Genomic DNA, 25526 nt, shown 5'->3' with positions numbered 1-25526 from the left:
ATATTTTTTAAATCATAATCCTTTCATTTTTTTTACTTTTTTATTTTTATTTCGTCTCACTTTTTACTCTTTACTCTATAGTTTAATCACTTTTGTCTCTTCTTCGGGAGTGTGGTGAACCCACCTATAGCGAACCTACAGATAATACCTAGAATTAAGAATATGTTACTTTCCAAAAATTATAAACAAAAAATATACGTTTTAATGTAATGATGAAACAATCATGTCGCTCGTTTAATTAAAATTAATTGTTTCTCCATACGTTTAAAATATAATCGGAAACACCTCCACTCTCCAGGCTCCAATGATGGCAGCTGAATTCTGAATCACATAAATCGAGAATATCTCGAGGAACCTGCATTTTTGAATGTTTTTCTAATAAAATAAACCAAACCTCAAACGTCAAACCTCACAAAAATTTGTCCAATAGTTTTTGCACAATCCCTTCCAAAAGTTGGTTTGCAGTTTTCTAAAAATCACTACATGATTGATTGATTGATGACATCAATCAACACTTAACCACATGAAAAGCTCAACTTGAAAAGATGTTGACTGCATGGTAAAATGAGACGAAAAAACAAAACATTTCTAGAAAATACAATTTATTCGTAATGAAATAAAAACAATAAAATGATTACGAATAATAAAACAAAAACCAAGTATAGGTAGGTACAACGATAAACTAACGATAGGATGAAATAATAATAAGAAGGATAACTCATGATTCTAGATGAGAAGGATAAAACAAGAAAATAAACGCTAATTGAGCGTCGTTTATATGTAGTAATAGGTATACATAAATATTAACAAATTAGGTAGGTAAATTTGAGAAAACAAAGGAATGGGAGAAAATTATTCAATAGGTAGGGTAGTCTGGAGGACCAGAATAAAGTGACTAGATTCAGTTGGAAGGATACTTTCAACTTGGAAACGAGAAAATAATATGTATAACAATTTGCAACTTGAATACATAATTGCAAAAAACAAATTTGTAACTTGGTATTACCTAGATACATACGTATGTAGTCATGAAAAGGAGAAATAAAGTAACCCCTTAATGAAGCAAGAGACTTTTTGTGTGATAGATTGAGTGCGCAGCAGAAACACAGAAACCGAGTTTAAGCGAAGAATTCAGTTTTTGATGTAAGTTCGTACTCAATTTCTTCATTCTTGTACATTTCCAGCAACTGAAGAAAACAAAATGAGAAAATATTCAAATTGACCAAATTTCTAAATAGGTACCTAAATTTAAATTTCAAACTGTGAACAGGAATAGCAATTCTTACATCGTTTACTTCTTTGTTAATATCTTGCTTTTGTTTCTCATGCTTGGCTGCCAGTTTTTCTTTCTCTCTGCCATGCTTGAACTAAAAGACACAAAAATTGGCAAAAATATAGATACCTATCTATTTGTGGAAATTTGAAGTATTACAAAGGAAATTAGTATCGAAAAAGTAATTCTTATTAACATGATAATAACTGATGCAAAGATAATGCTATCCATCACTTCCATCAGCTAGCTACTAACCTGTAAGGTTTTTCTCTCTTCCATGAATTTTTTCGTGTTATTTTGTTTCTTTTCTCTCAATCTTCGGTCTTTGTCACCTTTTGTCTTCAGATTCTTGTCATTTTGTACTTCTTTCATCGTTTCAACAGATATTTTAGCTTGTCTGGTGTTCATTTGCTTTAAATCTCTGAAGTTCAAACAAAAATAAGCTCGAGTAATTCATCATTGTTATAAAAGACAGAAGAAGAAGAACATCAATGAATGTTGTAGCTCACCTTTCATATTTTGCCTCCAACTGTTTGAATTGATTGCTTTGAACTAATTCGATGACCTTGTCCAATGCTTCTCGTTGCTCAGTCACTTGATTTTTCAACAATTCCCATTCCTCTTTTCTATGTCGATCGATCATCTCAGACCACTGCATTACTTGATCAGCGATCATCTTCTTTATCGAAGCGTCATTGATTAGATCCGCTTTGCTGCAAAAAAAAAAAAAATCATCAGAATTACCTTGATGTTATTCATGCCAAATGTGGGTCTTTAGGTAAATTACTCACCTTTTACCCTTGATTGCCTTATCAATGGTAGTGCATTGCTGCTTTTGAACAACGACTTTCTCTTTCAAGTGCTTTTTACGCAACGAATCTAATTCCTTTTGCTGTTTACGACTGGTTTTTTGGAAGCTTTTCTCATTTCTCAAGGTTTCTAAAGTGATGGGTTCGAAGATTTCCTCTGAAATAATACCACTCCGTTCAAGAATAAATTCCTCCAACATAACTTCAACAGAAGTGTTTGGTATTAAAAATTTTTATACCTTTTTTCTCCTCTTCTTTTTTCGTTTTACTGCCTTTTTTCACTGGAGCTACGCCTCCGGGACCAGCTGCTGACGATGAACTTCCTCCTGGTACATCCTTGATATCTGTCTCCTCAATTCCCATTGCTTTCATTTGCTGAGCTCTTTTCTCCTGAGCTGATAAAAATGCTCTAGGATCTGATAAGGCTGCCATGAAATCTAAAACATAAATGAAATGGTTTTAAATCACCTCAATGAATCCAAATTTGCACAAAATTGCAGCATAAACACGTGTTTATAGGTTTCAAGATGACAATGGTAGGTACTCAAGATCTCACCTTCAAAACCATCTGGCACATAGATTTTCAATTCGATGTTGCAGAACAACATGGGCAAAGACATAGGGAAATTAGCTTCAGTTCGCAGCGAAATATGCCGATAGCCAGCTTGTAATCCATCCAATGGAAGAATACGTTGACCAAGCAGTTTATTATTTTCGTCATAAACTCCGATTCGAAGGACAGCTAGATCTGGTAACACAACCTAAAAAGCAAAGGAAATGTTGAAAGGGATAGTTACATATGACAACATTTGGCGTTGTGATGGTAGGTATTTCTCTTACTTTGCGGAATAAAAATGGTTCTTCGTTGTAAATCGGATTCAGACCATTGCTTGGAATGAGCCTGGTACGGAATTCTTTTCGAATGGTATCTGTTGGTAAACCATACATGTCCACTTCGACGTATGTTCCAACTTTTTTATCAGATAAAAACTGACCAGCGATAACCTAAGAGTAAGAGAATGAAAATGAAATGTGTTATTCAACAGTGTATCTATCAAACCAAGTGAACGTTTCATCATTGGCATGGCTTAAAACTATCACCAGTGCACTCATAACATGTTGAAAATAGAGCACAAAATAAATTTCCGCTTTCTACGCCATTTTTTCGAAAAACTGGAATTTCAAAAATTTTGCTGAAGCATTTGTCCCAAATAGAGTATTTGGGTAAAATTTTGAGGAAACTGTACAAGTGTAGCTGTACATTCCAAAAATTCACTGGAGACCCCAGAACAGCTGAAAACTGCTAGAAATGGTTTCCAATTGATCTACTTCTGAGAGTAGGGTAGAAAAGCTTAAAAAAATGGAATAGGTACCATATGTACTAGGAAAATTTCAGCTTTCTGACTCAATTTATGTAGGTAGTAAAATACTGATTTTTTGCTCATTTTAAGCCTTTTAATTCTTGAAAACATTTCAAAGCTTCAAAAATGAACTTATTCTATAACTACCTGAACTGTACACTGAGCAGCGATCACACCATCCACCGGTGTTTCTGCAAAAGGATCGAATTGTTTATCAGAGCGACGCATGAAATCTGGTTTCAGCAAGTAACCACAATTTCCATTATATTCGAATTTTCCCTGATTCAATTGCATTGGCAAATCGGAGGTTTGGAAATTCAGCGAAACCATTTGACAACCTGCATTCCAGAACACCTACAACAACCAAAAATCAATTAATTACCTAACATTTTAAAATTACAAGGCACAGATTACGATTTATGAAACTATGAATCTATATTCTATGCAAGCAAATTTGGATGCCTGTACAACTCTGCTAACAGAAGGACTGACTTACCTGAGGCATGTAATTCGACGAATCAGCTCTGGTACCCTTTGGATAAATTCTACTCATTTGTCGTTTGTTATAATTCACGAATTCGATTGCTTGAGATTTCAAATAGCCTAGACCAGCGGTCTCCGCGAACGAGCTCATGTTATGGTGGAGGTTTTTGCCTAAATAAATGAAAAAATAAATTAAAATCATTAAATAAATTTGAGAACATCACTCAAACAATGTAAAATTTTTGGATTATTACAAAGCATCGATCTCATCCGGCAGAAAAATGTCAAATTGGGACAAAAAAGAAAAATACTCAACAGAATTAAGAGGTAAAAAAAATTGTTATGAAAAACCAAACATCGTTGAATCGAATTGAAAGAGCATGCAAAAAATTCATCACTGGTCAAAATCTCGAGGGCTTAAGTTCATTTTTAGACCTTTGGTAAATTTTTGAAAATCTTCAGCCAAAAATGAAAAATAGAAAAAAATATCAAACTGACCTAAAAATATGAAATTTCTAATTTCTAATAGAAAATTGGTGTTCAAATGGTCAAGGGCCTCAAGGGGGTCATTAACATACACTGAACAAATTTTTAAATACAAAAGTTCACTGTAACAGATTTCATGACTTTGTTTTGAAAAACTACTGCTGGAGGCTCAAAAGTGGACTAAAACCATCTCTAGTAGACTCAACATGTCAAAAATAGAGTGTAAAGTGAATAATGTGAACAACTTTTATGGCACTTTCTCTGTTCTACCTGAAACCAGTTTTGTTGAAGTAGACCGCATTTTTTTACTGCATCCACACTGAGTTTATGCCATCTCACACTCCAGGGGGTCTTTCATTAAACTATTTACGCTCTGAGTTTATGCGATTACACCGGGTGGAAACACACCAAAAAACATGGTCTCAGTTTCACATGTCTAACCACATTTTTCTTGTCAGTAGGGTACAAGACTGAACTCAATAATACCCCGACTTCTTATTTGGATTGAAGCCAAATGAAGCATGGGGCATTTCCGACATAATTAGTCTACAAATTCCCCACAAAAGTATGAAGTTCAATTTTACACGTGAACTCATACAAATTCTTGAAAAAATGACTAGATGTGAACTTTCTTCTGTCTTTGCTGCAAAATGCTTAGAACAGAAGTTAGAACCTCAAGCCGACTTCAATAGACACTGATGATTGTGTTCAAGGCACTGCCTACAGAGCCTGCTTGAAAAACAGTGATGCAAAAGCAACATTAGGTATAGGGATATGTTTTGCGCCAGACTCATCCTAAAATATCTCAGAGCTCATCACAAACTCAGAATACCCTATTTCCAACAATCTTACTGAGTTGATTGCAATATGCACATCCCTGCAAATTTTGAAGGAAATTGTATCAAGAAAATGAAATTGTTGAGTGATTTGAATTACATGATTAAAGCTCTCAACAATGCTTGCTCTTCTTGGCAATTGAATAATTTGAAGAATTCTCAAAAAATAAACCTATAATGTGCAGCATGAACACTTGTTTAGAGTAATTCTCAAACTATGTAAAGAATTTGATAATGTTGAATTTATTCTTGTATTTGCTAGAAAGCATGAATTTACCAACATCATTGCCGATTTTTTAGCTAAGAAGGCCATTTATGGGGTGGAAGAACAAAAGATGCGAGTCCTTGACATGTCTCCACATCAAGTGATTGAAACTTTCATCTTGACATGTCTCCACATCAAGTGATTGAAACTTTCATCATTGAAAAACATAGGCTAAAATGAATTGAAGAAGAAAGTACCTTCAATAAAAGCCACCCTAATCTGACATTTTTTTCAGGAAGGTGACTGGGTTCTCATGACAAATCATAAGCAGTCATAATTTGAAAAACTTACCTCGGGTAAACTATATCAGAAGAAAACTGGTCCTTTCATGGTAATCAAATGAAATGGTCATAACTGTTATTTATTAGCACCTACTGATGGCACTAATACTGACAACAGGCCCCGACCCACCCACTGAGTTATGGAGAAAATCTCAGTGGGCCGTGATGTATTTGGGCCGCGATGTATTTGGCCCGATAAGGTAAAAACTGGATCGCTTAAAAAATTTCTGAATGAATTTTTATGCTCAGTGTTCTGCACTTTAAAAAACAGGAGAAAAAAATTTGGCTGATTAATAATTGAGGAGCCCAAAATCATCAGGGCCACTAAAACGGTACCTATATCTCGGTGGACCACTAAATTTTCTGTGTTCTTGGGTCTGGCCCTGATTGACAGGGTATCAAATATTCATCAACTGACTCTCTTTGTTACAAAAGAGAATTTATGAATGAATGAATGAATGAAAATTTTAGTTAAGAAACGAAGTTTGTCTCAAATCTCACATCGACTCTCGCTCATTAAAGCAATGTATTATAGCATTCTTTACAGATCATCAACACAACTTGAATGATGAGAGTGATGTGGAAATTTCAACTTCTCTGGGACTCCAAAACTCCTCTAAACCGTTTGAAACTGTCTAAAATTGATTTGACCAAATTTCAGTTTTCTGAGTCAATTTAGTAAGATTGGTTTTCCCCACTTTTGACTTCTTGATTTTCAAAAATTCACCAAATATTGTAAAATGCATGTTGACACCAGAATTTTGCCTAGTGATATATTTTTGCACGTTTTTTCAATTTATCTTTGACAGAGTCAAAAAAAAAAGTCTGCCATTGGGCTACCTCCCTTTTAAACCCTTTGAATATTTCTCTGACAAATTTTTCCGCCAGTTGAGACTGAAGCCTTTACACGAGTACGTTTTATCTTACTTTCAGCGACGTCGAATCCTTGAAACTTGATTGGTTGAGCGTAGTTCACCATGGACGACAACCATGGATGAACATTGGTCGTTGAGCCAGAATATTGTATCGCGGCGGGCGGTATCTCCTCCACAGCACCTTCAACTTCCACCTACGAGAACCATACAATCAATCAAAGTAAAAAAAATGAAACCACAATCAGTAAAATGAGGGGAGCAAGGAGGGCTCTCTCCGAGTTGGCGATAAAAATCACCTTTTTCTCTTCCGGAGGATTTGCAGACGCTGGAGCGGTGGCGTCTTCTTTTTCTTCATCTTCGATGACGAACTGACCCTGCCTGAATAATTCCAACTCTTGCTTCTCTACTTCCAACTTCAAGCGTTTGTTCTTTATCATGATCTTTCTCTTGAGCGCACTCGGCGGAGGAAGCGGCGCTCCTGGCTCCAACTAGTAATGAGAATTTTTCAATCAAAATCCACCATCTTCTACAGCTTAGACCGCTCATAAATCACCACCATCGCTCTTATGTATGAGTGTACTTACCGGATAATCTGGTAATGCTTCCTTTAGTAATAAATCTCCCAGAATTTCGTCGCAATATTTTGCCAATTTGTATTGTTGGCTTTTGCAGCAATGATTTTCGAATGATAAAATTATCGGGAATTCGGACGTGACAAATGCGGTATCTCTCAAAGCATAGATGACATCCTGTAAAATAACCCGAAAATTATTACGAATCGAGCTCGCAGTATACGATTATCACATGTAATTATGTACTGTACACGTCAATAAAATATTTATGAAATGACGAATGACCCAACGATCGATGATATCGAGTCGGGACAGTTGGAAAAGTTCTCGGATAAAAGATTTGAATCCAGTTATAGGTATCTAGATATTGAAATTGTATGCAGGTAGGTTCGTACGAAAAATGAATAAAATTACGTAAACCGTAATAAACCCATACAAAATCGTATTCTAAACAAGTAACATCAATAAAACGAAACTAAATACGAGATATTGGTATACCTTGAACAGAATATCGGTACACATCGCTTTACCGTGAGTAATAATAGGCTCTTCGTCTTCGCCTTTACCATCCCAACAATCCAATTCAACACATCTGCGAACATAATTCGAAATTAGTTATCAAATTGAACCCACATTTTGATAATTACGTTGGCTGTGACGATTCAACTAACCTGCAACCGGCCAAAAGAACTTGTCGATACATCTCGACGCTAGATTTGCCACCAAATTGCCTCCCCGTTAGGTAGGTATTATGAGAAGAATTAATATAGTAATGAGCTAAAGGCTGGTCCATATCCATATAGAAGTCTAATCGATCCAAAAACACAGGGGCGTTTTCATCCGACATCAGATAACGAATTAATCCTTCTTTTGAAAGTTTTTCTGCAACAAAAAAAATTGATCGTTAAAAGTTAAAACTGCGAAAAAAAGGGCACAGGATGGTGCAGAGTAACGTGGGGGTGGTTTGACGTACTTTCAGTACGTAGCTGCTCGTTGGGTTCATAATCGTTGATAATCTCGTTGGCTCGTTTTTCGTCGTATAATGGATAAAGTATTTCGTTTAGTCTTGGATCTCGTTGTTTTTCATTTAAAAAATTTATAAATTGGTCCACGCTAATGGTATCCGCTTTGCCTTGTGTTCTGTATAACAAAAGACGAGAATTAATATCAACGAGTGAAATTATCCTACTTACATTTGCATAGTGCAAATTCAATAGGTAAGTACTGGTAGGTACATATATTCATCATACTCACATAAATTGAAACAATTCTTCGATATCGTTCCTGGGACATATTTTATGGTACAATTCGTAAAACTTATCGAACGTGAAATCAGCTGGTTCAATCAGATCATTCTACGAGAATAAAGTTTTAATTAAATAATGCATTAATCGGGCAAGTCTTGATGAACATGCACAGTCGTATTGCTCAAAAAAAAAACCACGAGACATTGAAAATTACCTTTCCACTCGGCAGTCCTAAATCGGATAAACACTGATACACCATTTTTTCAGTTTTACCAGATGCGAAAGTACGAGCTATAACTTTAACTGGAACTTTACCGCTTACTTCCACCAGCATGCCAAGTCTCATCCAACTGTAGTAGACAAAATAACAGAAAAATGTAAGTAATGCAAACTAGAAAAAAAAATATTTGTTTTTATTCGAGTCTGAGTTCATAGATTTCAAGTTTCCAGGCCGCAATAGACAGGTACGTTGTCTACATACGTACGTACAGTATGCCTGGAAATCCTACCTAGTTCCATCTTATTTTCGATCACTTTCGATACCGATTACTTACAAATCCAGTTTTCTTCTAGGCATGTTCAGAAAATTAAAAAAAAAAAAATCGAGAAAATAAGATAGAAAGATCAAACAGTAAATTACTCGTGATTGGCAAAACCAACAAGATGGAAACCGGACTCAAAGAATTTACATCTTGCTTCTACGTGCACCACTTTGCTCGAGAAATTCGTCTTCATCTTTGAAAAAATTTCGATAAAATAAACGAGTACATAATTCATGATTACTATTTTCACAAAATTTCCACATTCAGGATTTTCCGAACATACTGTACGAGTATTTCGACCATCTATAGCTACAAATATGTACCAGCATTTGATGCGAGTAATTATAATCTAAGCATATACTGTAGAAAATAGTACAATAAGTAAAATGAAAAAGAAACAAAATGAAATACTAACTGTTTCATTAGATTAGTACGAGGGCATACATTATTCATTTTATTGTTATGCGTGATTTTTCTCAACCCTTCTTGCCATATCTTGACAAAAACAAAATACAAAGAAAAATTTCATTAAGCCAAAGCAAACATGCGAACATCAAACTAATACGTAAATATAAGAAAATAAAATTGTAATACATATCAAAATAAAATAAATCATAAAAGCTGAACGACGTATACTTGTACATACATATCTAATTTCCCAAGTCTACACTTACCCAATCTACAGCTTCTTTACGAATAATAATAGTAGGTATCGAATAACCTAGCAGACAATTTTGTCACCCTAAGATTATCTAACTCTAAGTCCTAATATGATCGATGCTGATAATCATCTTTTTTCACGATTCACCTGCATATATTTGGGACAGTCAGTTTTATTGGGTTTCTAACTCTGGATTATTCGGGGAATCGAAGGGAAATGCTTAAAAAAAAATGATTATGACGAAGAATACATAAAAGTGCCCATAATGCACGTGTATAGCCCTAGCTAAATGCTTATTAAACACACCATAATATGTACATATTATGTACTTGTTGCTCGTAGGTCTAATTAAAAAAGTAATTTACTACCTAACGTGACAAAAAAAAATCAAACCGCAAGGTAGGTACTCGTGCCTAATTCATGAAAAAACAAAACCATGAGTAGGTAAGTAGAAGTACCAATATTAAAATACAAAGATTTTTTAAACAGTAGTATGCGTATCAACACAAAGTAATTTCGTTGTCAAACTTCGAACAACCCACCATCCTACTCGTGTGTCATTTTTTTTTCAAATTTGAAAAACTGCTGTACATGAACATCATAAATACACACAGAAGATATATGTATGGTATAGAGACAGCCCCGCTTCAAAGAGTATATTTTAACGCGTTAATTATTAAAATTACATCACGCGAGTATTAACCTACGTCCTTTCTCGCCGTTGATTAAATTTGTACCCATATTATTAATTATACTTTGCCCTTAGATACGACCTAAAAATAAATTACACCCATTTCTCGTTGGTAGCTTTCGAATAAGTAATATCTTCAATTTTGATATGCAAATAGAGAATTACCTATTTATGAGAAGAGAATTAATTTAATACACTGACAATGGCGGGTGTCGCAATACTTTTTTTTTTTTTTTTGAAAATGGACGAAAAATCAAGGTTAACGTGAGAGGCAACCAAACAGGCATAAACATTTTTGCACTTGGTTGAGAGGCCCACATCAGGATCAATTGCACCCCCCCCCCCCCATCAATCATGTAGGACAACTTTTTCTTAAAGGGGGAGTCCTATAAGGAACATTTCTAGCCCTTGTTCTCAAAAAAAATTGGCCCCACTTACCAAAATGGCGGCCATTTTGATTGACAGGTCAGCCAAAATAGCATATTTTTGTGTTCCAACATAGGACTTGCACGTAATTTTTTAAACTGTACAAAAGTAGATCGAAACAGCAGGCAAAAGTTCATTAATTGTCAAAATTTCAAGTGCTGAAATGCCTTTTTCGATTTTTGGTGAATTTTTGAAAAATCAAATTTAGGCCAAAAATGAGGGGAAAAATCAAAATTTTACCAAATTAACCAAGAAAGCTGAAATTTGGGGTATACCCTATTGTCGACACGCCAAATCGATTGGAAACTGTTTCAAACCGTTTTGAGCAGTTCTGGAGCCTCCAGCAGATTTTTAAAACTTGAAATACCCACAAAATATCATCAAATGGATTTGGAAAGCCGAAATTCATTCTGCAAACTAATTTCAAAGTCGACTGCAGGTGAATTTCAAGTCGTTTTGGAGTCTCCCGTGATTTTTTGAAAATTACTGGAGCCTCCAGTAGATTTTTGAAACTTGAAACTTCCACAAAATTTTATAAAAAGGGAGATGGAAAGCTGAAATTGTCTCCGCACTCCATTTTTTAACACCCTCTAAAAACTAATTCAGGTGGGTTCAAGTCATTCTGGAGCCTCCAGTGACTTTTTGAAAGGTTTCATGGTGTTTTTAGGAAAATTGAAATTTCCAAATGAAACCACCATTTGATAAAACGTTGTGAAAATTTCAAGTTTCAAAAATCTGGTGAAGACTCCAGTAATTTTCAAAAAGTTGCTGGAGGCTCCAAAACGACTTGAAATTCACCTGAAATCGTCATCAGAGGGTGTTGAAATTGGAATGCAGAGACAGTTTCAGCTTTCCATCTCCCTTTTTACAAAATTTTGGTGAAATTTCAAGTTTCAAAAATCTACTGGAGGCTCCAGTAATTTTCAAAAAATCGCTGGAGGCTCGAAAACGACTTGAAATTCACCTGCAGTCGACTTCGTAGCGTATTGAAATTAGTTTGCAGAATTAATTTGTGGGTATTTCGAGTTTTAAAAATCTGCTGGAGGCTCCAAAATAATTTGAACCCGCCTGAGGTCGTGTTCAGGGGGTGTTAAAATTGAAGTGCAGAGTAAATTTCGGCTTTCCATCTCCGTTTGATGAAATTTTGGGAAATTTCAAGTTTCAAAAATCTACTGGAGGCTCCAGTAATTTTCAAAAAGTCGCTGGAGGCTCCAAGACGACTTGAAATCCACCTGCGGTTGACTTCGTGGTGTACTAAAATTGGTTCGCAGGGTAAATTTCGGCTTTCCAACTCCATTTGATGAAATTTTGTGGGAATTTCGAGTTTCAAAAATCTGCTGGAGGCTCGAGAACTTTTCAAAACGGTTTGAAACAGTTTCCAATCGATTTGGCATGTCGAAAATCTGCCTTGGATATACAAAAACGTGGGGTAAGTAAAGAACAAATTTAAAATTTCAGCAGTTCGAGTTTATTTTTCAAATTTTGGCGAATTTTTGAAACAGTCAAAACGACCCAAAAATTAATGAAAATTGAAACTGAAAAAAAAAACAAACGAACTGGTATTTCAGTTACTAGCTAAATTTATTCTTCATTTTCAGTCGTTCTGGAGCCTCCAGCGCAAAATCGGTAATCTCGTGGAATTTCAGAATAAGTACATAAGTTCAATCAAAAAAATAGATAAAATACACACTTGATTATTATTTCGCCAATTTCTGCGGGTAATTGTGAAATTTCTAAAAAATTGTCAGAAATCGTGACTTTGGGAACCTGAAATTTTGTATTTGGTGTTTTTTTTTTTGACACGCCTGCAAATTTTTCAAATCGGATATGAAAGCCTGGAATGGTTCCGCAATAAAATTGGCAACCTTATTTTGAAATTCAATCAACCTATATAATAACAAACTGCGAAATCAATTCTTTCTTCGTCGATGAACTTTAAACTACATACACTAAAACCTTTGTGAAAATATAAAAATTCGCTTTCTACATATAGTACAGCGTACCTACAGCGTAGAATGCAAAATACATAATATAAAAGTAAAACAGAAAAAAGGTAAAGAAGTAAAACGAGAATAAAAAAACAAACGGGTGAAATCGACGGTAGGCTATAAGTATTTATGTAATACGCTCAAAGGCCTAAAGCCTACGTATAAAACTACAGGTAGGTATAAAGTAATAAGTAGCCTATATTCGAGTTAAGCGAAATGAAAAACGTTTTGCTATCGGACTACAGCATCAAAACCAACTTTCACAGCGCTTTTAGGGCACAGTTACGAGTATTACCATTACGAATTAAGTTACCTACACGATGCGATACTACGAAAAATCCCTAAGCTACAGAAAAGGCTAAAATTTCACACCTACCAGGACCAGTCTTGCCAACTAGCCGCAAAAAACTGAATTTCGTGTTATTTGTCGACATCTAATTTGGAAAAATTTTCCACTTGGGTTGAAAAAAAAATAGGGTATCAAATTTTTTAGACTATTTTTTTCGGTTTGAGTTGGCAAGTCTGTTGGTACTGATAGTAGTAATAGTAGGTAGGTATTAGCAGTTTCAAAAATATCGAATAACGAATTTAAAAAAAAAATCATATTTCAATATTACGCTTCAAACAAAAACTAGAAAAAAAAGAACTGTCTAAGCATTTCTTTCCAGCGGCAGCGCAGCCACAAATTCAGATTCAGTTATTTATGTAGTTACACTTACTGTTTTTTCAAACAGGTCAACGGGCAAACATTATTAGCTTTTACATTGTGAGTAATGTTTCTCAAACCAATCAGCCATACCTGCCGGTTAAGGTATTTACAAATTGATTAACTCAGAAATGGATCGCTGCGGACTGCGATTCTTAAAAAGTAAGTGTATAGTACGCGTATGATGTACATAGTCTATGTAATTGTAAGTATAATAATAATATAGATAGGTAGAGATAGTTTTGATACAATAAATAGGTAGCAGCTCTACGAGTAAGTCCGATAATAATCTGCCTCTCGTATCGTAAATATGTGTAATTCTTTGAATAAATAACAAATACTGTGTGTACCTGGCAATGATTTTTTTTCACGAAACCAACGTCTACAAATCTCATTAACCTTCACTTCAACGTTTTTAACCCGCATCCAAGGATAGGTATACCTAAACAGACCTACCTATTGGGTAACCAATTCATTCAACAGTTCATCAAGCACTCATGCTTATAAAGTTCATTCGATCGACGGATCACCAAACAACACGACGATTTTCGTTTCAACGCCATTCATTCGGATGATTTCGATTGAAGGCGCTGAATTTGACCACACTGGAATCCCCATAAACATGTTTGAAAGACTAAAAATTCAATGAAAATGAAGCCGAAGCGATAATCGTAATTTGATAGGTTCTTTAGGGTGCTGAGTTCGAATACCCACGAATTTTTGCATTTAGTGTCCGCTCCCCTTGCCAATTTCGAGGAAAAAATCGAAAAATTGTAAAAATATGGCGTTCTGCTAGCAAGGCCCTATTTGGTTGGCCACAAATTATGGAGAGAAAACAAGAAAAAACTCCCACCGCTGAGAAATGGATGAAATCATTAGCAAGAATCATAGTCCGCAACTTTGCGACAAAAGATTCATATTTTACTGGAAAGATACTGAATGGAAGTTTTAAAGATATGGAGAAAATACTGCAAGAAGCTATATGCCGAGGAAGAGGAGCAACCTGATGACCACAGGTTCAATGTCATGGATGAGAAGGAGCCACTAATCCTATTTGATGAGGTCATCAATGCCATCTAGTACTTGAAAAAGAACAATGTGCCAGAACCAGATAAGGTAATGCCTGAGGTCTTCAAAGCTGGAGGCGAAGAAGTCACTTGCCAAACCCACAACATATGCAACTCAACATGAATGAGTGGCGAATGGTCAGAGGACTGGGTACAGTTGATGTATGTCACTCTGTACAAAAAAGGATCTTCTGGGAACTGCAAGAACTACAGAACAATCTCTCTGATAAGTCATGCCAGCAAAGTATGTACATACTACTGAAGATCATGTACAATAGGTTATACTCGCTCATGCAGTCAAATTCCTTCCATATCAAGCAGGATTCATGAGAGAAATAGGAACTAGGGGGCAGATCCTCAACCTCAGCCTGCTGATTGAGAAAGCACTTGAATGCAAGTCCATAATGTGCTATGTTTTGTTGATTACAAGAAATCGTTTGACTGCGTACAATGGCAAAAGCTGTGGGAAATTCTACTCAAGATAGGTGTACCAATACATCTGGTGTGGCTGATGAAACAATTATACAAGAGGAGCGTAACAAATGTCTGAATCAACAGAGAAACAACATCAGAGAAATTCCATCCAGAGAGAGGAGTAAGATAGGGCTGCATTCTATCTCCACTCCTGTTCAATCTATATGTGACCCTCGCTGACAAAATCGACCATCTTGATGAAAAAAGTGTCCAAAATAATGATGTATTAAATGAATTTTAAAGGTTAAAAAATCAGATTTTTGAAAAAAAAAAATTGAAATTTTGTTGAAATGGTCAAATCTTTGCTACACTGATAACACAATCCACATCACCTCAAGCATCAAAAATATGATCAGCTTTCTGAAATGCCTGGAAGAGGTCAGCACAAAATATGGCTTGCTGATACAGTCAGCCCCGCTTATTATGGTCGCATTTGTCCGAGGCAAATTGATTTTATTAAGCGGGTGATTTTATAAAGCGAACTTTTGAAAAAACACAATTTTCACATAAAAAAATTTATTACAACTTCACAATGTACATGCATACTAAAAAGATGGATTAAAATTACGATAGGTACTCCCAAATTCGCGATTTAGGTACATAACATATCTATTTTTCAAATGTTCAAATGTTTAGACCTTTTTCCCTTTATCATCACTTGAGAGAAAGTTGTTAGAAATCAAAATTTAAAAATAAGAGAATAATACGTGAAAAATTCCAAATTTTTGATTTAAAGTATGAAAAAACAAGCCATTTTCCCAAAAATACCTCAATATTTTCACAAAATGATTCTGCTAAGCGGGGAGTTTGATTACATTAAACGAGTGATTTTCTGTGTAATTAGGTACAAAAAATCGGGACCAAGCCATTTGATTGCATTAAACGGGTGATTTTATTAAGCGGATCCATAATAAGCGGGGCCGACTGTATGTAAAACTAAGACAAATATCATGATTGTGAATTGGCCTGAGAACAACTCGCCTGAAGGCTGAAATCCAGGAAATTGATGGATCGAAGTAATGAATCAATTTGTGTACCTAAAATCCATTGTTAATAACAAAGGTGGCAGTGCAGCTGAGATGAGACACAGAGTGCAAATCACACGAAGCGCCATGTCTCAACTAAAGAAGATATGGTCACTCAGATGTAGCAGTTAGCAAGACTTCAATGATAAGGCTTGTACAGTGTTGAGGAGTGGAATGAATTTTGTTCCTGGTTCAGGGTTCCGCTCCAGCATAAAGAATAATTCTTTTCCGGTTTCTTATATCATTCCGCTCTGCTTAAAAATATTGTTCCATTCCATTTAGTGTTTTGTTCCACTCCGACTTTTCTTTTTTGTTTTAGAGAACGTTGCATCCAAAGTACGTCAGAATTTTCATGTCTAGAGCGAAAATTGAAGTTGAAATACGCAAAATTTTGAAAAATGGTTGAATTCAGAGTGTTTTAATGAAATTTAAAGTCCATCTCACATAAAAGAAGCATGAAAAACACCCAATGAAATTTGGAAGGTTTTACTTGGTGTTTGGACTGTTCAGGATTTGAATTTTTATGAGCGGAAAATGGCCTATTTCATGTCATTTACCATGTCTTGTTATAATTTTCTGGTTTATTGAGGTGAAATTTCAGCAGAAACACGTGTTGTTCATACTACAGTTTTGCAAAACGTTCATTAAAGGTCAAAAAATTTTGTGAGGTTGGACCGTTAAAAACCCATATTTTTATTCCAGTTTGGTTCCAGTTTTGCTCCAGTAAATTTTTTGTAAGTTGCTCCAGGTTCTGTTCCACTCCGCAAAAATGTTCCCAAAAGTTGGGGGTTCAGGGTTCCAGTTCGTTCCAGTTTGGTTCCGCTCCACAACACTGCTTGTATGTGCTCTGGTCAGAGCTATGTGACTGGAACCGATTAAATCCCTATTTAAATCTGATTCCAAAACCAATCCAGAAACCGAAATTGTTATTTTTCTTGATCCTGAAACTGATATAATTTTGAACCGAAACAATCCCAGAACCAAAACAAAATCGTTTCGGTTTTGGGATTTCAATTTTTGCCTTTTTTCAACAATTTTTTTTGAAAAATGGTAATTTTACATCATTTATCATAAATCATTCAGATTACAATAAAAATTACTCGACCAATTCAGCAAAATATGCACTTAAAACGTTAAACTAATCACTCCATTGGATTTTTCACATCAAACCCTCCCATTTTTTAAACCCTTGCACGGGTTCATTAGTCAATTTGGGCTTAAAATTGGTTGAAATGGAAAACCCGGAAACCGAAACTGATTCAACCAAGAACCGAAACAATTTTTTCAATCCCAAAACGAATCCCGAAACTGAAATGAAAATTTAGAAGAATGAATCCAATCCTGAAATTGTTTCGGTCCCACAGCTCTGGCTCTGGTTCAGAAACCTGGATGGTTTGCGAAATAGACAGGAGAAAAATTGACACCCTCTAGATGTGGTGCTGAAAGCGAATGCTTTGGATCCCATATTCCCATAGACTGCAAAGAGGACTAATGTGTTTCTCCTGAGGGAAATTGGTGTCCAGAAGAGATTTGTCTGCGGAGGTACCTCAGCCAAATCTTTAAAACTTCAGACATGTCACAGGGGCAGATGCGATGGCGTCTCTATTCATTCGAGGCAAGGTGGAAGGAGCAAGAGGGGGTGAATGCTCTCCCACAAGATGGACAGACTTCATCTGGAAGGCCATTGGACACAGCTTTCCAGCGTGCATCAGAAGTGCCCAAAACAGAGACACATGAAGCGAGCTGCAGGTGTATTGAGTCACGGCAGCGACGGCCGCGGCATCATAGTCACGATACCCCTTAGGGATAAAACGACACCAAGAAGAAAATGACTTTTCTCATCAATTTCTGCATTTTTGGAGTTTGGATCACTCTATTACTATCCCATGACATAATGACTCAGTTTTGACCAAAGGGCCCCTTGCTAATGGAATGCCACAAATGTAATGAGACGAAGAAACTCCAACTGGATCAACGTGGCTGAATTGACATTATCTACTCGTATTTATTTTTTAAATTCAACTCGCCCCTCGCCCCCCAGCTCCTATATACTTGGGAAAAATTGAACAACTAGAGAGCACATGAGGGGACCTGTTTCCATAAATGGGCGGCATAGACGTCGAATTATTTTCCGAAAAGGAAAATGAGTCAACCTTGAGATCTGCCCGACGTGTGTGTCGAAAACGAGATAACAAAACACGAAAATTAAACTCTGACGATGAGCTGAATACGCGAGTATGCAACTCGACAATCGACGCTCGTCTCTTGAACAAATTTGACGCACACAGCACATCACATATGTATAGAATACCACGTAAGTACGTAAATCATCAACCAATACACACAGCACGACGAACGTATGTACGTATTTCCTCTACTTTCAATTTTCAAAGATTGGTACGAGTATGAATGCATGATAATTGTACATAGATATAGATAGTGTTGAACATTGCGAATTACCTTGGCGGTTTCAGCATCTGGACAAATTATATGTTGGTAATTGATGTTAATGTAATCGGTACCGCTGCATATAGTCAACGATTTTTCATCCAAATTATCTCCATGTTTGTTAGCCAACGTTTGTAGTAATCTGTAATCCTGAAACGTGAAATTCGATTTATTATACCTACGAGTGCATTCGAAATTATAATGTGTACTTCTATGATTGGGCTGAAATAATCATACGAGTAGTTCGGCATTTTTTTTTTTTTTTTTTTGGAACATTAACTCGACTGGTGGAAGGCTTACCAAATTTTGGAGCTGTAATATGGAAATTTAAAAAAAATCCACGATGGATACTCGCACGATTTTTTCAATTTTCAGGAAATTTGAGGAACGAATGGAGGGGGAGAGGGTGTTCAAAATTTTTTCCGATGATAATTTTTAAATTCAATGATAAAATTAAAATCCGCTGAAGGGCTCAGAATGGTTTGAAACTATCACCAATTGACTGTGCAGAGCTCAAAAATGAGAAACAAGCCAAATTTAAGCTTTTTAGGTCATTTTCTGAAATTTTTATTTTTTTCCAACTTTGTAATTTTGACCCAAATTTTAATTTTTTAAAATTCGCCAAAAATCGAATTAAACGATCTGGCTTGACTCCAGTCTATCCTCTACCTAATCCGATCATGAATCACCCAAACTAATCCTAAATCATACATTCCAGTAAAAAAAAAACAAGTACCTATCTCACTAATACATCTCATCATTTATCACATTATGCAAAATAGCTGTCTAATTGTACAATTATTCAGGATTCAGATTCGAAACGATACTGAAGACGATGTAACGAGATACCTCAACGCAAATTATCATCTTTATTGCTCACACACCAACTAAACAATACGCATCGATGCGTATGATTTATACTCATGCAGATATTTTTTACACTTCCGCACATGCACATACACAGCCTTGACCTAAACTTATAGGTGTATGGTACCTTGTTTCACACCTATGACTATCGACTATACAATAAATGGCCTATACGTTTATATGTATTTACGCCGGTAAAAATAATAATAATGACGATAATTCCTATTTCGGGAAAATCCCACTGAAAGAAAATTGCTCTCAAAGTAATTGCGTTCGTCATTAATTGTTTCAATTTGCAAAATCCACTTCCGTCATTATATTGAAGATTAGCACAGCGCAAACAAAATTACCAACTCGTGTTACGACTTTGAATATCTGCGTATTTTTAGATCCGGGGAACAAAACATTGTTTAATAATACAAACACATTCAAAATAATCGAGTATACCTAGGTATTATGTATGTATACCTCTACCAATGCAACACCTACTCCACTTGAGGATGTCAACGTCACTCATGAACGAAACCTACAACAATGTGTTCACAAAGATCCCCCTATAATGACGAAACAAGGGATTTATGCTCCGAAATTTTTGAAAAAACAACATGCAACGAAACCTTTGCACCCCCCCCCCCCTGCCAATCACAACTAAAATTTCCCAGTCCAAATTAGTGGAAAGAGCTAACGAGATGAATGAAGCGGAGTTGAGTAGGGAAAAATAAGGGCTTTCAAAAGCGACCTTAAAATTTTCAGGCCCAGACACAGGGTGCCCACAAATGGAAGAACCAGTTTGGTCGAAAAAATCAAACTGGTTTTTATTGGCGCAATGTATTCTACACATTAAGGCGACAAAAACATGATATGAATTTTTTTGAAACAGGCCCATTAATTTTCAACCAGTTGACAAAAAATACCCAAAATTTGTAGATGAAAAAAAAAATTGAAACAAAAGTTGTGGAGCGTGAAAAATTAAACCGTTTTCGCTGATCAGATTTTGGAACCGGTTCATTAATTTGCAACCAATTATCAAAAATTACCTAAAAAATTGGAGATTGAGAAAAAAGCTTCAAACCAAAGTTGTAGAGCGTGAAAAATTACACAATTCTGTTCAATCATATTTTGAAACCAGTTTGGTGCGCATTTAGCAACCAGTTTTTGACAACCACCTAAAAATTGAAGATAGAGAAAAAAACTTGATACAAAAGTTGTAGAGCGTGAAAAATTGACCCATTTTTGCTGATCGGATTTTGAAAATGGCCAATTAATTTGTAACCAGGTAACTTTTGATGGCTTGCAGCGAATTAATGAACTGGTTTCAAAATCTGATCCGCAAAAAATACTTAGTTCAATTTATCACGGTCTACAAATTTTGTGTCAAGCTTTTTTCTCTATCTCATTATTAGGCGATTGTCAAAAACTGGTTGCTGAATACGAACCAATGAACCTGTTTCAAAATGTGATTAGGTACTGTAATGACGAAAAAATTGTCCATATTCGTATTTGCACCTCTCCATAATTTTACCCCATCTGTAAAATATGTACTACTTCGTTTCGGTTTTATCACTTCTTTTTAATACTTTCAAACCATGTGTAAGAAAGAGCAGCCTCTTATTAAACCAGCCCATACCTTTTCCACACCTTTCCATCATAAACTGAGTTTACTGTGTCGCCACTTTTTTCCAATGTTTTCTTCCTACTTAGAAAAACAAGCGGCTTGCAAAGTTCATTTCAATACAAACAATGAGCTGCTTGTTAAAAATATACATCCGTTGATTTCTATAAAAACGTTAGTGGCTTCTTAAATCCATCCTATACCTTCCTATGGCCGTAACTCGTTTGCGCACAGATGGGTTAAAGTGACCGCAGCAGGTAGAGGTGGTTTGCGCACAGGGTAGCTGTAGTGACCACAACTCGTTTGCGCACATGTATGCAATTGTACATAGTTCGTAGCTTTTTAGATTCATCGAATGGGTCACTACAAGTGCTTTGTGCCATCAGTACTTGGGAAAGACCTTGAACATTCGTACTTTCTGCGCTGATTTCGAAAAAGCTGCTCATAATGCTGTCAAGTCGTTGTTTCCGGAGTGTAAAATAAGAGTTTGTAAGTTCCATTTAGGCCAATCTTGGTTCAGGCACATTCAAAAAAACTGTATATTGCTGCAGGAGTACCGAAGCAAAGAATCAGAGGTTGGAAAATGGTTGAAAATTTTTTTTGCACTTTCGTATTTAAATGCTGATGAAGTATCAGATGGTTTCACCGAACTTATATCCGCAGCTCCAACGATGTCACCCTACTTCCGTTTGAATTTTAAATGAATCGTATCATCTTCCTAATTACTACTTATTACTCACGCATATATTTTTAATCACGCCTGCCAATAAAGCAGACAGTCCTATGCCTGTAAAAGTGAGAAGGAAAATATTTGCCGCAAACGAGTCGTATTGTCCCTATATGTCCCAAAGTTTCCTGTGCGCAAACGAGTTCTGATTTTGTGTGCAAACGAGTTATGTTTTCCCCCATTTGTGCGCAAACCACTTGCAGCCCTTCCTATGCCTAAAAACAAGCGACCAGTAAAGTTCTCCTTTGGAATCCACTTCATAAAAAGTGCAGCGGCTTCCAAATGTAAAATTCCATATTTCACAATGCAACCTTTTCCCAATAAATACTCAGCTCTCAGCACACCAAATTATCAGTTCACTTGGAGTTCTCTCCGAGTTCAACTTCAGCTCTTGCTTTGCTGACTTATGTATTACTAGTATCTATAGTGTTACTTTATCAAAGTTTGTGATTTCAAGTTGTACCTACTTGTTCGCGAATATCTTTTATACTGTTGTGAATTTATTTCCAACAATAAACTTTTAAAGTGAACTTTTTCGAACTTTTAATTTTTTTAATTAATTGGAGAATCTGTCATCATAGTACACAGAATCGTGTCATTTTTCATACTATACAACTTTTGTTTCAAGCTTTGTTCAATATCCTCAATATTTTTGTGTTTTTGGGTAATTTTTGAAAACTGGTAGTAAATTAGTGAACCGGTTTCAAAATCTGATCCGCAAAAAATACTTAGTTCAATTTATCACGGTCTACAAATTTTGTGTCAAGCTTTTTTCTCTATCTCATTTTTAGGTGATTGTCAAAAACTGGTTGCTGAATACAAAACAATGAACCGGTTTCAAAATGTGATTATGCAGAATTGTGTCACTTTTCACACTCTACAACTTTTGTTTCAAGCTTTTTTCAATATCCTCAATTTTTGGGTAATTTTTGATAACTGGTTGCGAATCAATGAACCGGTTTTAAAATCCGATCAGCAAAAATAGTTCAATTTTTCGCACTCCACAACTTTCGTTTCAAGTTTTTTTCTCTGTTTTCAATTTTTGGGTGATTGTCAAAAACTGGTTGCTGAATGCAAACTAATGAACCGGTTTCAAAATGTGATTACGCAGAATTGTGTCACTTTTTATATACTCTACAACTTTTGTTTCAAGCTTTTTTCATTATCCTCAATTTTTGGGTAATTTTTGATAACTGGTTGCGAATCAATGAACCTGTTTTAAAATCTGATTAGCAAAAATAGTTCAATTTTTCGCACTCCACAACTTTTGTTTCAAGTTTTTTTTCTGTACCTCTAATTTTTACGTGATTGTCAAAAACAGCATGCTAAATGCGAACCGATGAACCGGTTTCAAAATGTGATTGAACAGAATTGTGTCATTTTTCATACTCTACATACAACTTTTCTTTATGTTTTTTTTTCAGTATCTACAATTTTTGGGTAATTTTTGATAACTGGTTGTAAATTAATGAACCGGTTTCAAAAAATTCGTATCACGTTTTTGTCGTCTCAGTGTGTAGAATGCTTTGCGCCAATAAAAAACTGTTTGAATTTTTTGACCAACCTGGTTTTTCAATTTGTGGACACCCTGTGCATGGGCTTAAAATTTTCAAGGTCGATTTTGAAAATGAAAACTCTTATTTTTCCCTACTTAAAGCCGCGCCGCTTCATTCATCTCGCAAGCTCTTTCTACTTAGAAATAATAAAAGCCACCGGGCACTACTTCTGTGTCATACTGTAGTTTACCCTGTATACTGTGTAGTCTGTAGAGAAGGATAGTGATAACAACAAAAAAATTCTGGACTTCTTCATCTTAATGTTTATAAGTAGGTAGGTAGTTGTTTTAAAAATACAAAAAAATATTCAAAATTCAAAAAAAAACTAAAAAAAAACATAATAATGTTAATTTTTTTTTTCATATAATTTATTACTCCGGACACGCGAAATATAATTATATCCTACTCATACGTAAATTTCAAATGCGAATATTTTATCCCAGCTGTTCATTCTCATTAAGTGATAGCGGAATTCGTAATTATAAAACGCTCATTAAGAGCTTTAAAATGAAACCTCACACTGCATGATTTATTTTACATGCTTTATCAATCATTCATTTTATGAACAGCACTTTTTTCGAAAAATGACATCTTTATGTACGCTGAGCTGTGCAAGTTGAAAATCGAAACCCTAGATTCGAAAAACACGCTTCAGACAAACAGTATTTTTGCACAGACAAGACCACTTATTACTTCTGCATTCATTATTCGCGTTTTGTTGCAGGAGGCAACAAAACAGCTGATTAGTGTCACACATTACTAATCTGGATGATTTGTAGATAAACATACTGTATGCTGAGAATTATTTTAGAATAATGAGTGTCGATTTCGAATATTATTCGCAAAATTCCGTCAAGGTGGGTGAGTGAGTATTTCGAACACTATTCAACACTTGACTTAAAAAATATAATCATTTATAAACCAAAACTAAACGATTTTCACAAGAGACCGAAATTAAAAAACAGGAAAAAAATACGATCAGATAGCGGTAGCCAGTAATAATATTCAACAGATCAATTTTTCAGCTGGCGTTCGTACGTTTAAACGTGCATTATTCAAACACCTATGCAAACAATGTTCGAATTACAAGCAGAATTTTTTTATTGCTGCTTTTAAACTTCGGTTTTGGGATGAACTTCAATACGATTAATACGAACGTACTCGTATACATATAAATGTGCGAATTTCGAACATTTAATTCGATAACATTGACATACGTGCGAGTAGGTGTTTGAATCTGATGGACATAATTTCGAATTCGACTTACTTTGGGCAGGCCTCCGGCTCTGACATCGCTCACTTGACATAATTCGATCACGTCGCCGTCCTATAATTAAAAATATTCGACGTTATATGAGCAATTTAACAATTAATCGAATGTAGGTATTTGTTAACGAATTCAATTTTATGCCAGTGCCATACTTACTCTAGCTTCGCTTTTCCAGTAAATGAAAAATCCGTGTTCGTCGACTTTGAACAAACAACTTTGCTCGTAATCGCTGGAATCTTTTTCTTCGGTCCATCGGTCAAAAACGCAACCTTTTAATAAAGGTTCGGGCACTGGAATATGCCAATTGAATTCGAATTTCTTCGTCATATTTCGTCTTTCAGTTTACCTGCGTACCATAACAACATATCGTGAGTTAGTAGGTAACTTATATTCGGTGTTTCAGGCTGTAGGTTCAGAACACTATACAGCTGTTTAAGCGAACAAATACAACAAATTACTTACCGAATTTAAAGCATAAAATTCCAGAAAGTTTTCCTCCTGAGAAATGATAAAACACTTGGATTTTCGTCCAGCATAATTCGATGGAGAACTGTAATTTATACGTCACATCGAACAATTACGAGTAGGTACACCATTCGCGCCGAATTTCGTCAACAGAACATAACTATTAATTACGAATTGAAGGAAGCACTTTATTCGATATCTATGTATTTAATGAACAGAATAATCTGTCATTAAAAAAATGATAACTGAGCAAGCTGCAGATAAGTTCACTCGCGCACAAACGAAACTGAACTGAATTGAATGAAATTGAATTCACAGTCGGTCAACTTCGGTTCAGTAACTTCGAGGTTCGGTAGCGCCCATCCAGGCGAATTTTTTTATTGGACGCGGGATGCGTAACAAATCACAATTTGTTATGGCCTATATGATTCATTTGTTGTTAAAAATTTGAAAAATACCCGAAAAGGCGAAAAATTGCAAAAGTTCTCGCTTTTGTAATATAAATTCATTAAA

General features: G+C 35.5%; 1 protein-coding gene across 4 annotated transcripts; it reads right to left on the bottom strand.

The window, feature by feature from the left end:
* Positions 1–585: 585 nt before the first annotated feature.
* On the bottom strand, positions 586–25316 carry LOC135849672 (1-phosphatidylinositol 4,5-bisphosphate phosphodiesterase-like). Of its 4 annotated transcripts, none has more exons than XM_065370181.1 (23): positions 25011–25316; positions 24705–24894; positions 24546–24605; positions 18529–18666; positions 13516–13595; positions 8703–8838; positions 8496–8596; positions 8215–8381; positions 7913–8123; positions 7740–7833; positions 7254–7418; positions 6966–7157; positions 6722–6863; positions 3940–4097; positions 3591–3797; positions 2923–3087; positions 2639–2843; positions 2322–2519; positions 2065–2239; positions 1783–1986; positions 1529–1694; positions 1287–1367; positions 586–1187 (listed from the first exon to the last, which is right to left on the bottom strand). In XM_065370181.1, exons 2-23 carry the CDS (start codon positions 24873–24875, stop codon positions 1119–1121), a joined length of 3285 nt encoding a protein of 1094 aa, XP_065226253.1. In that variant the 5' UTR covers positions 24876–24894; positions 25011–25316; the 3' UTR covers positions 586–1118. The 4 variants fall into 4 exon arrangements, with proteins under 4 accessions (XP_065226253.1, XP_065226252.1, XP_065226255.1 ...); XM_065370180.1 differs by lacking the exon at positions 13516–13595 and adding an exon at positions 9446–9525; XM_065370183.1 differs by lacking the exons at positions 13516–13595; positions 24705–24894; positions 25011–25316.
* Between the last annotated feature and the right edge of the window lie 210 nt (positions 25317–25526).

Source organism: Planococcus citri, chromosome 1 (assembly GCF_950023065.1).
Source record: "Planococcus citri chromosome 1, ihPlaCitr1.1, whole genome shotgun sequence".
NCBI classification, from domain to species: domain Eukaryota; kingdom Metazoa; phylum Arthropoda; class Insecta; order Hemiptera; family Pseudococcidae; genus Planococcus; species Planococcus citri.
This window is presented reverse-complemented; position numbering and strand designations above follow the sequence as displayed.

Excerpts from the sequence above, each read along its gene's own strand:
- LOC135849672 (XM_065370181.1), bottom strand. The coding sequence starts at position 24,875 with ATGACGAAGAAATTCGAATTCAATTGGCATATTCCAGTGCCCGAACCT. Across the intron at positions 8,382-8,495 it reads GAAGAATTGTTTCAATTTAT|AACACAAGGCAAAGCGGATA; the intron begins GTGAGTATGATG and ends TTTGTTATACAG. Across the intron at positions 7,419-7,739 it reads GTACCGATATTCTGTTCAAG|GATGTCATCTATGCTTTGAG; the intron begins GTATACCAATAT and ends GTTATTTTACAG.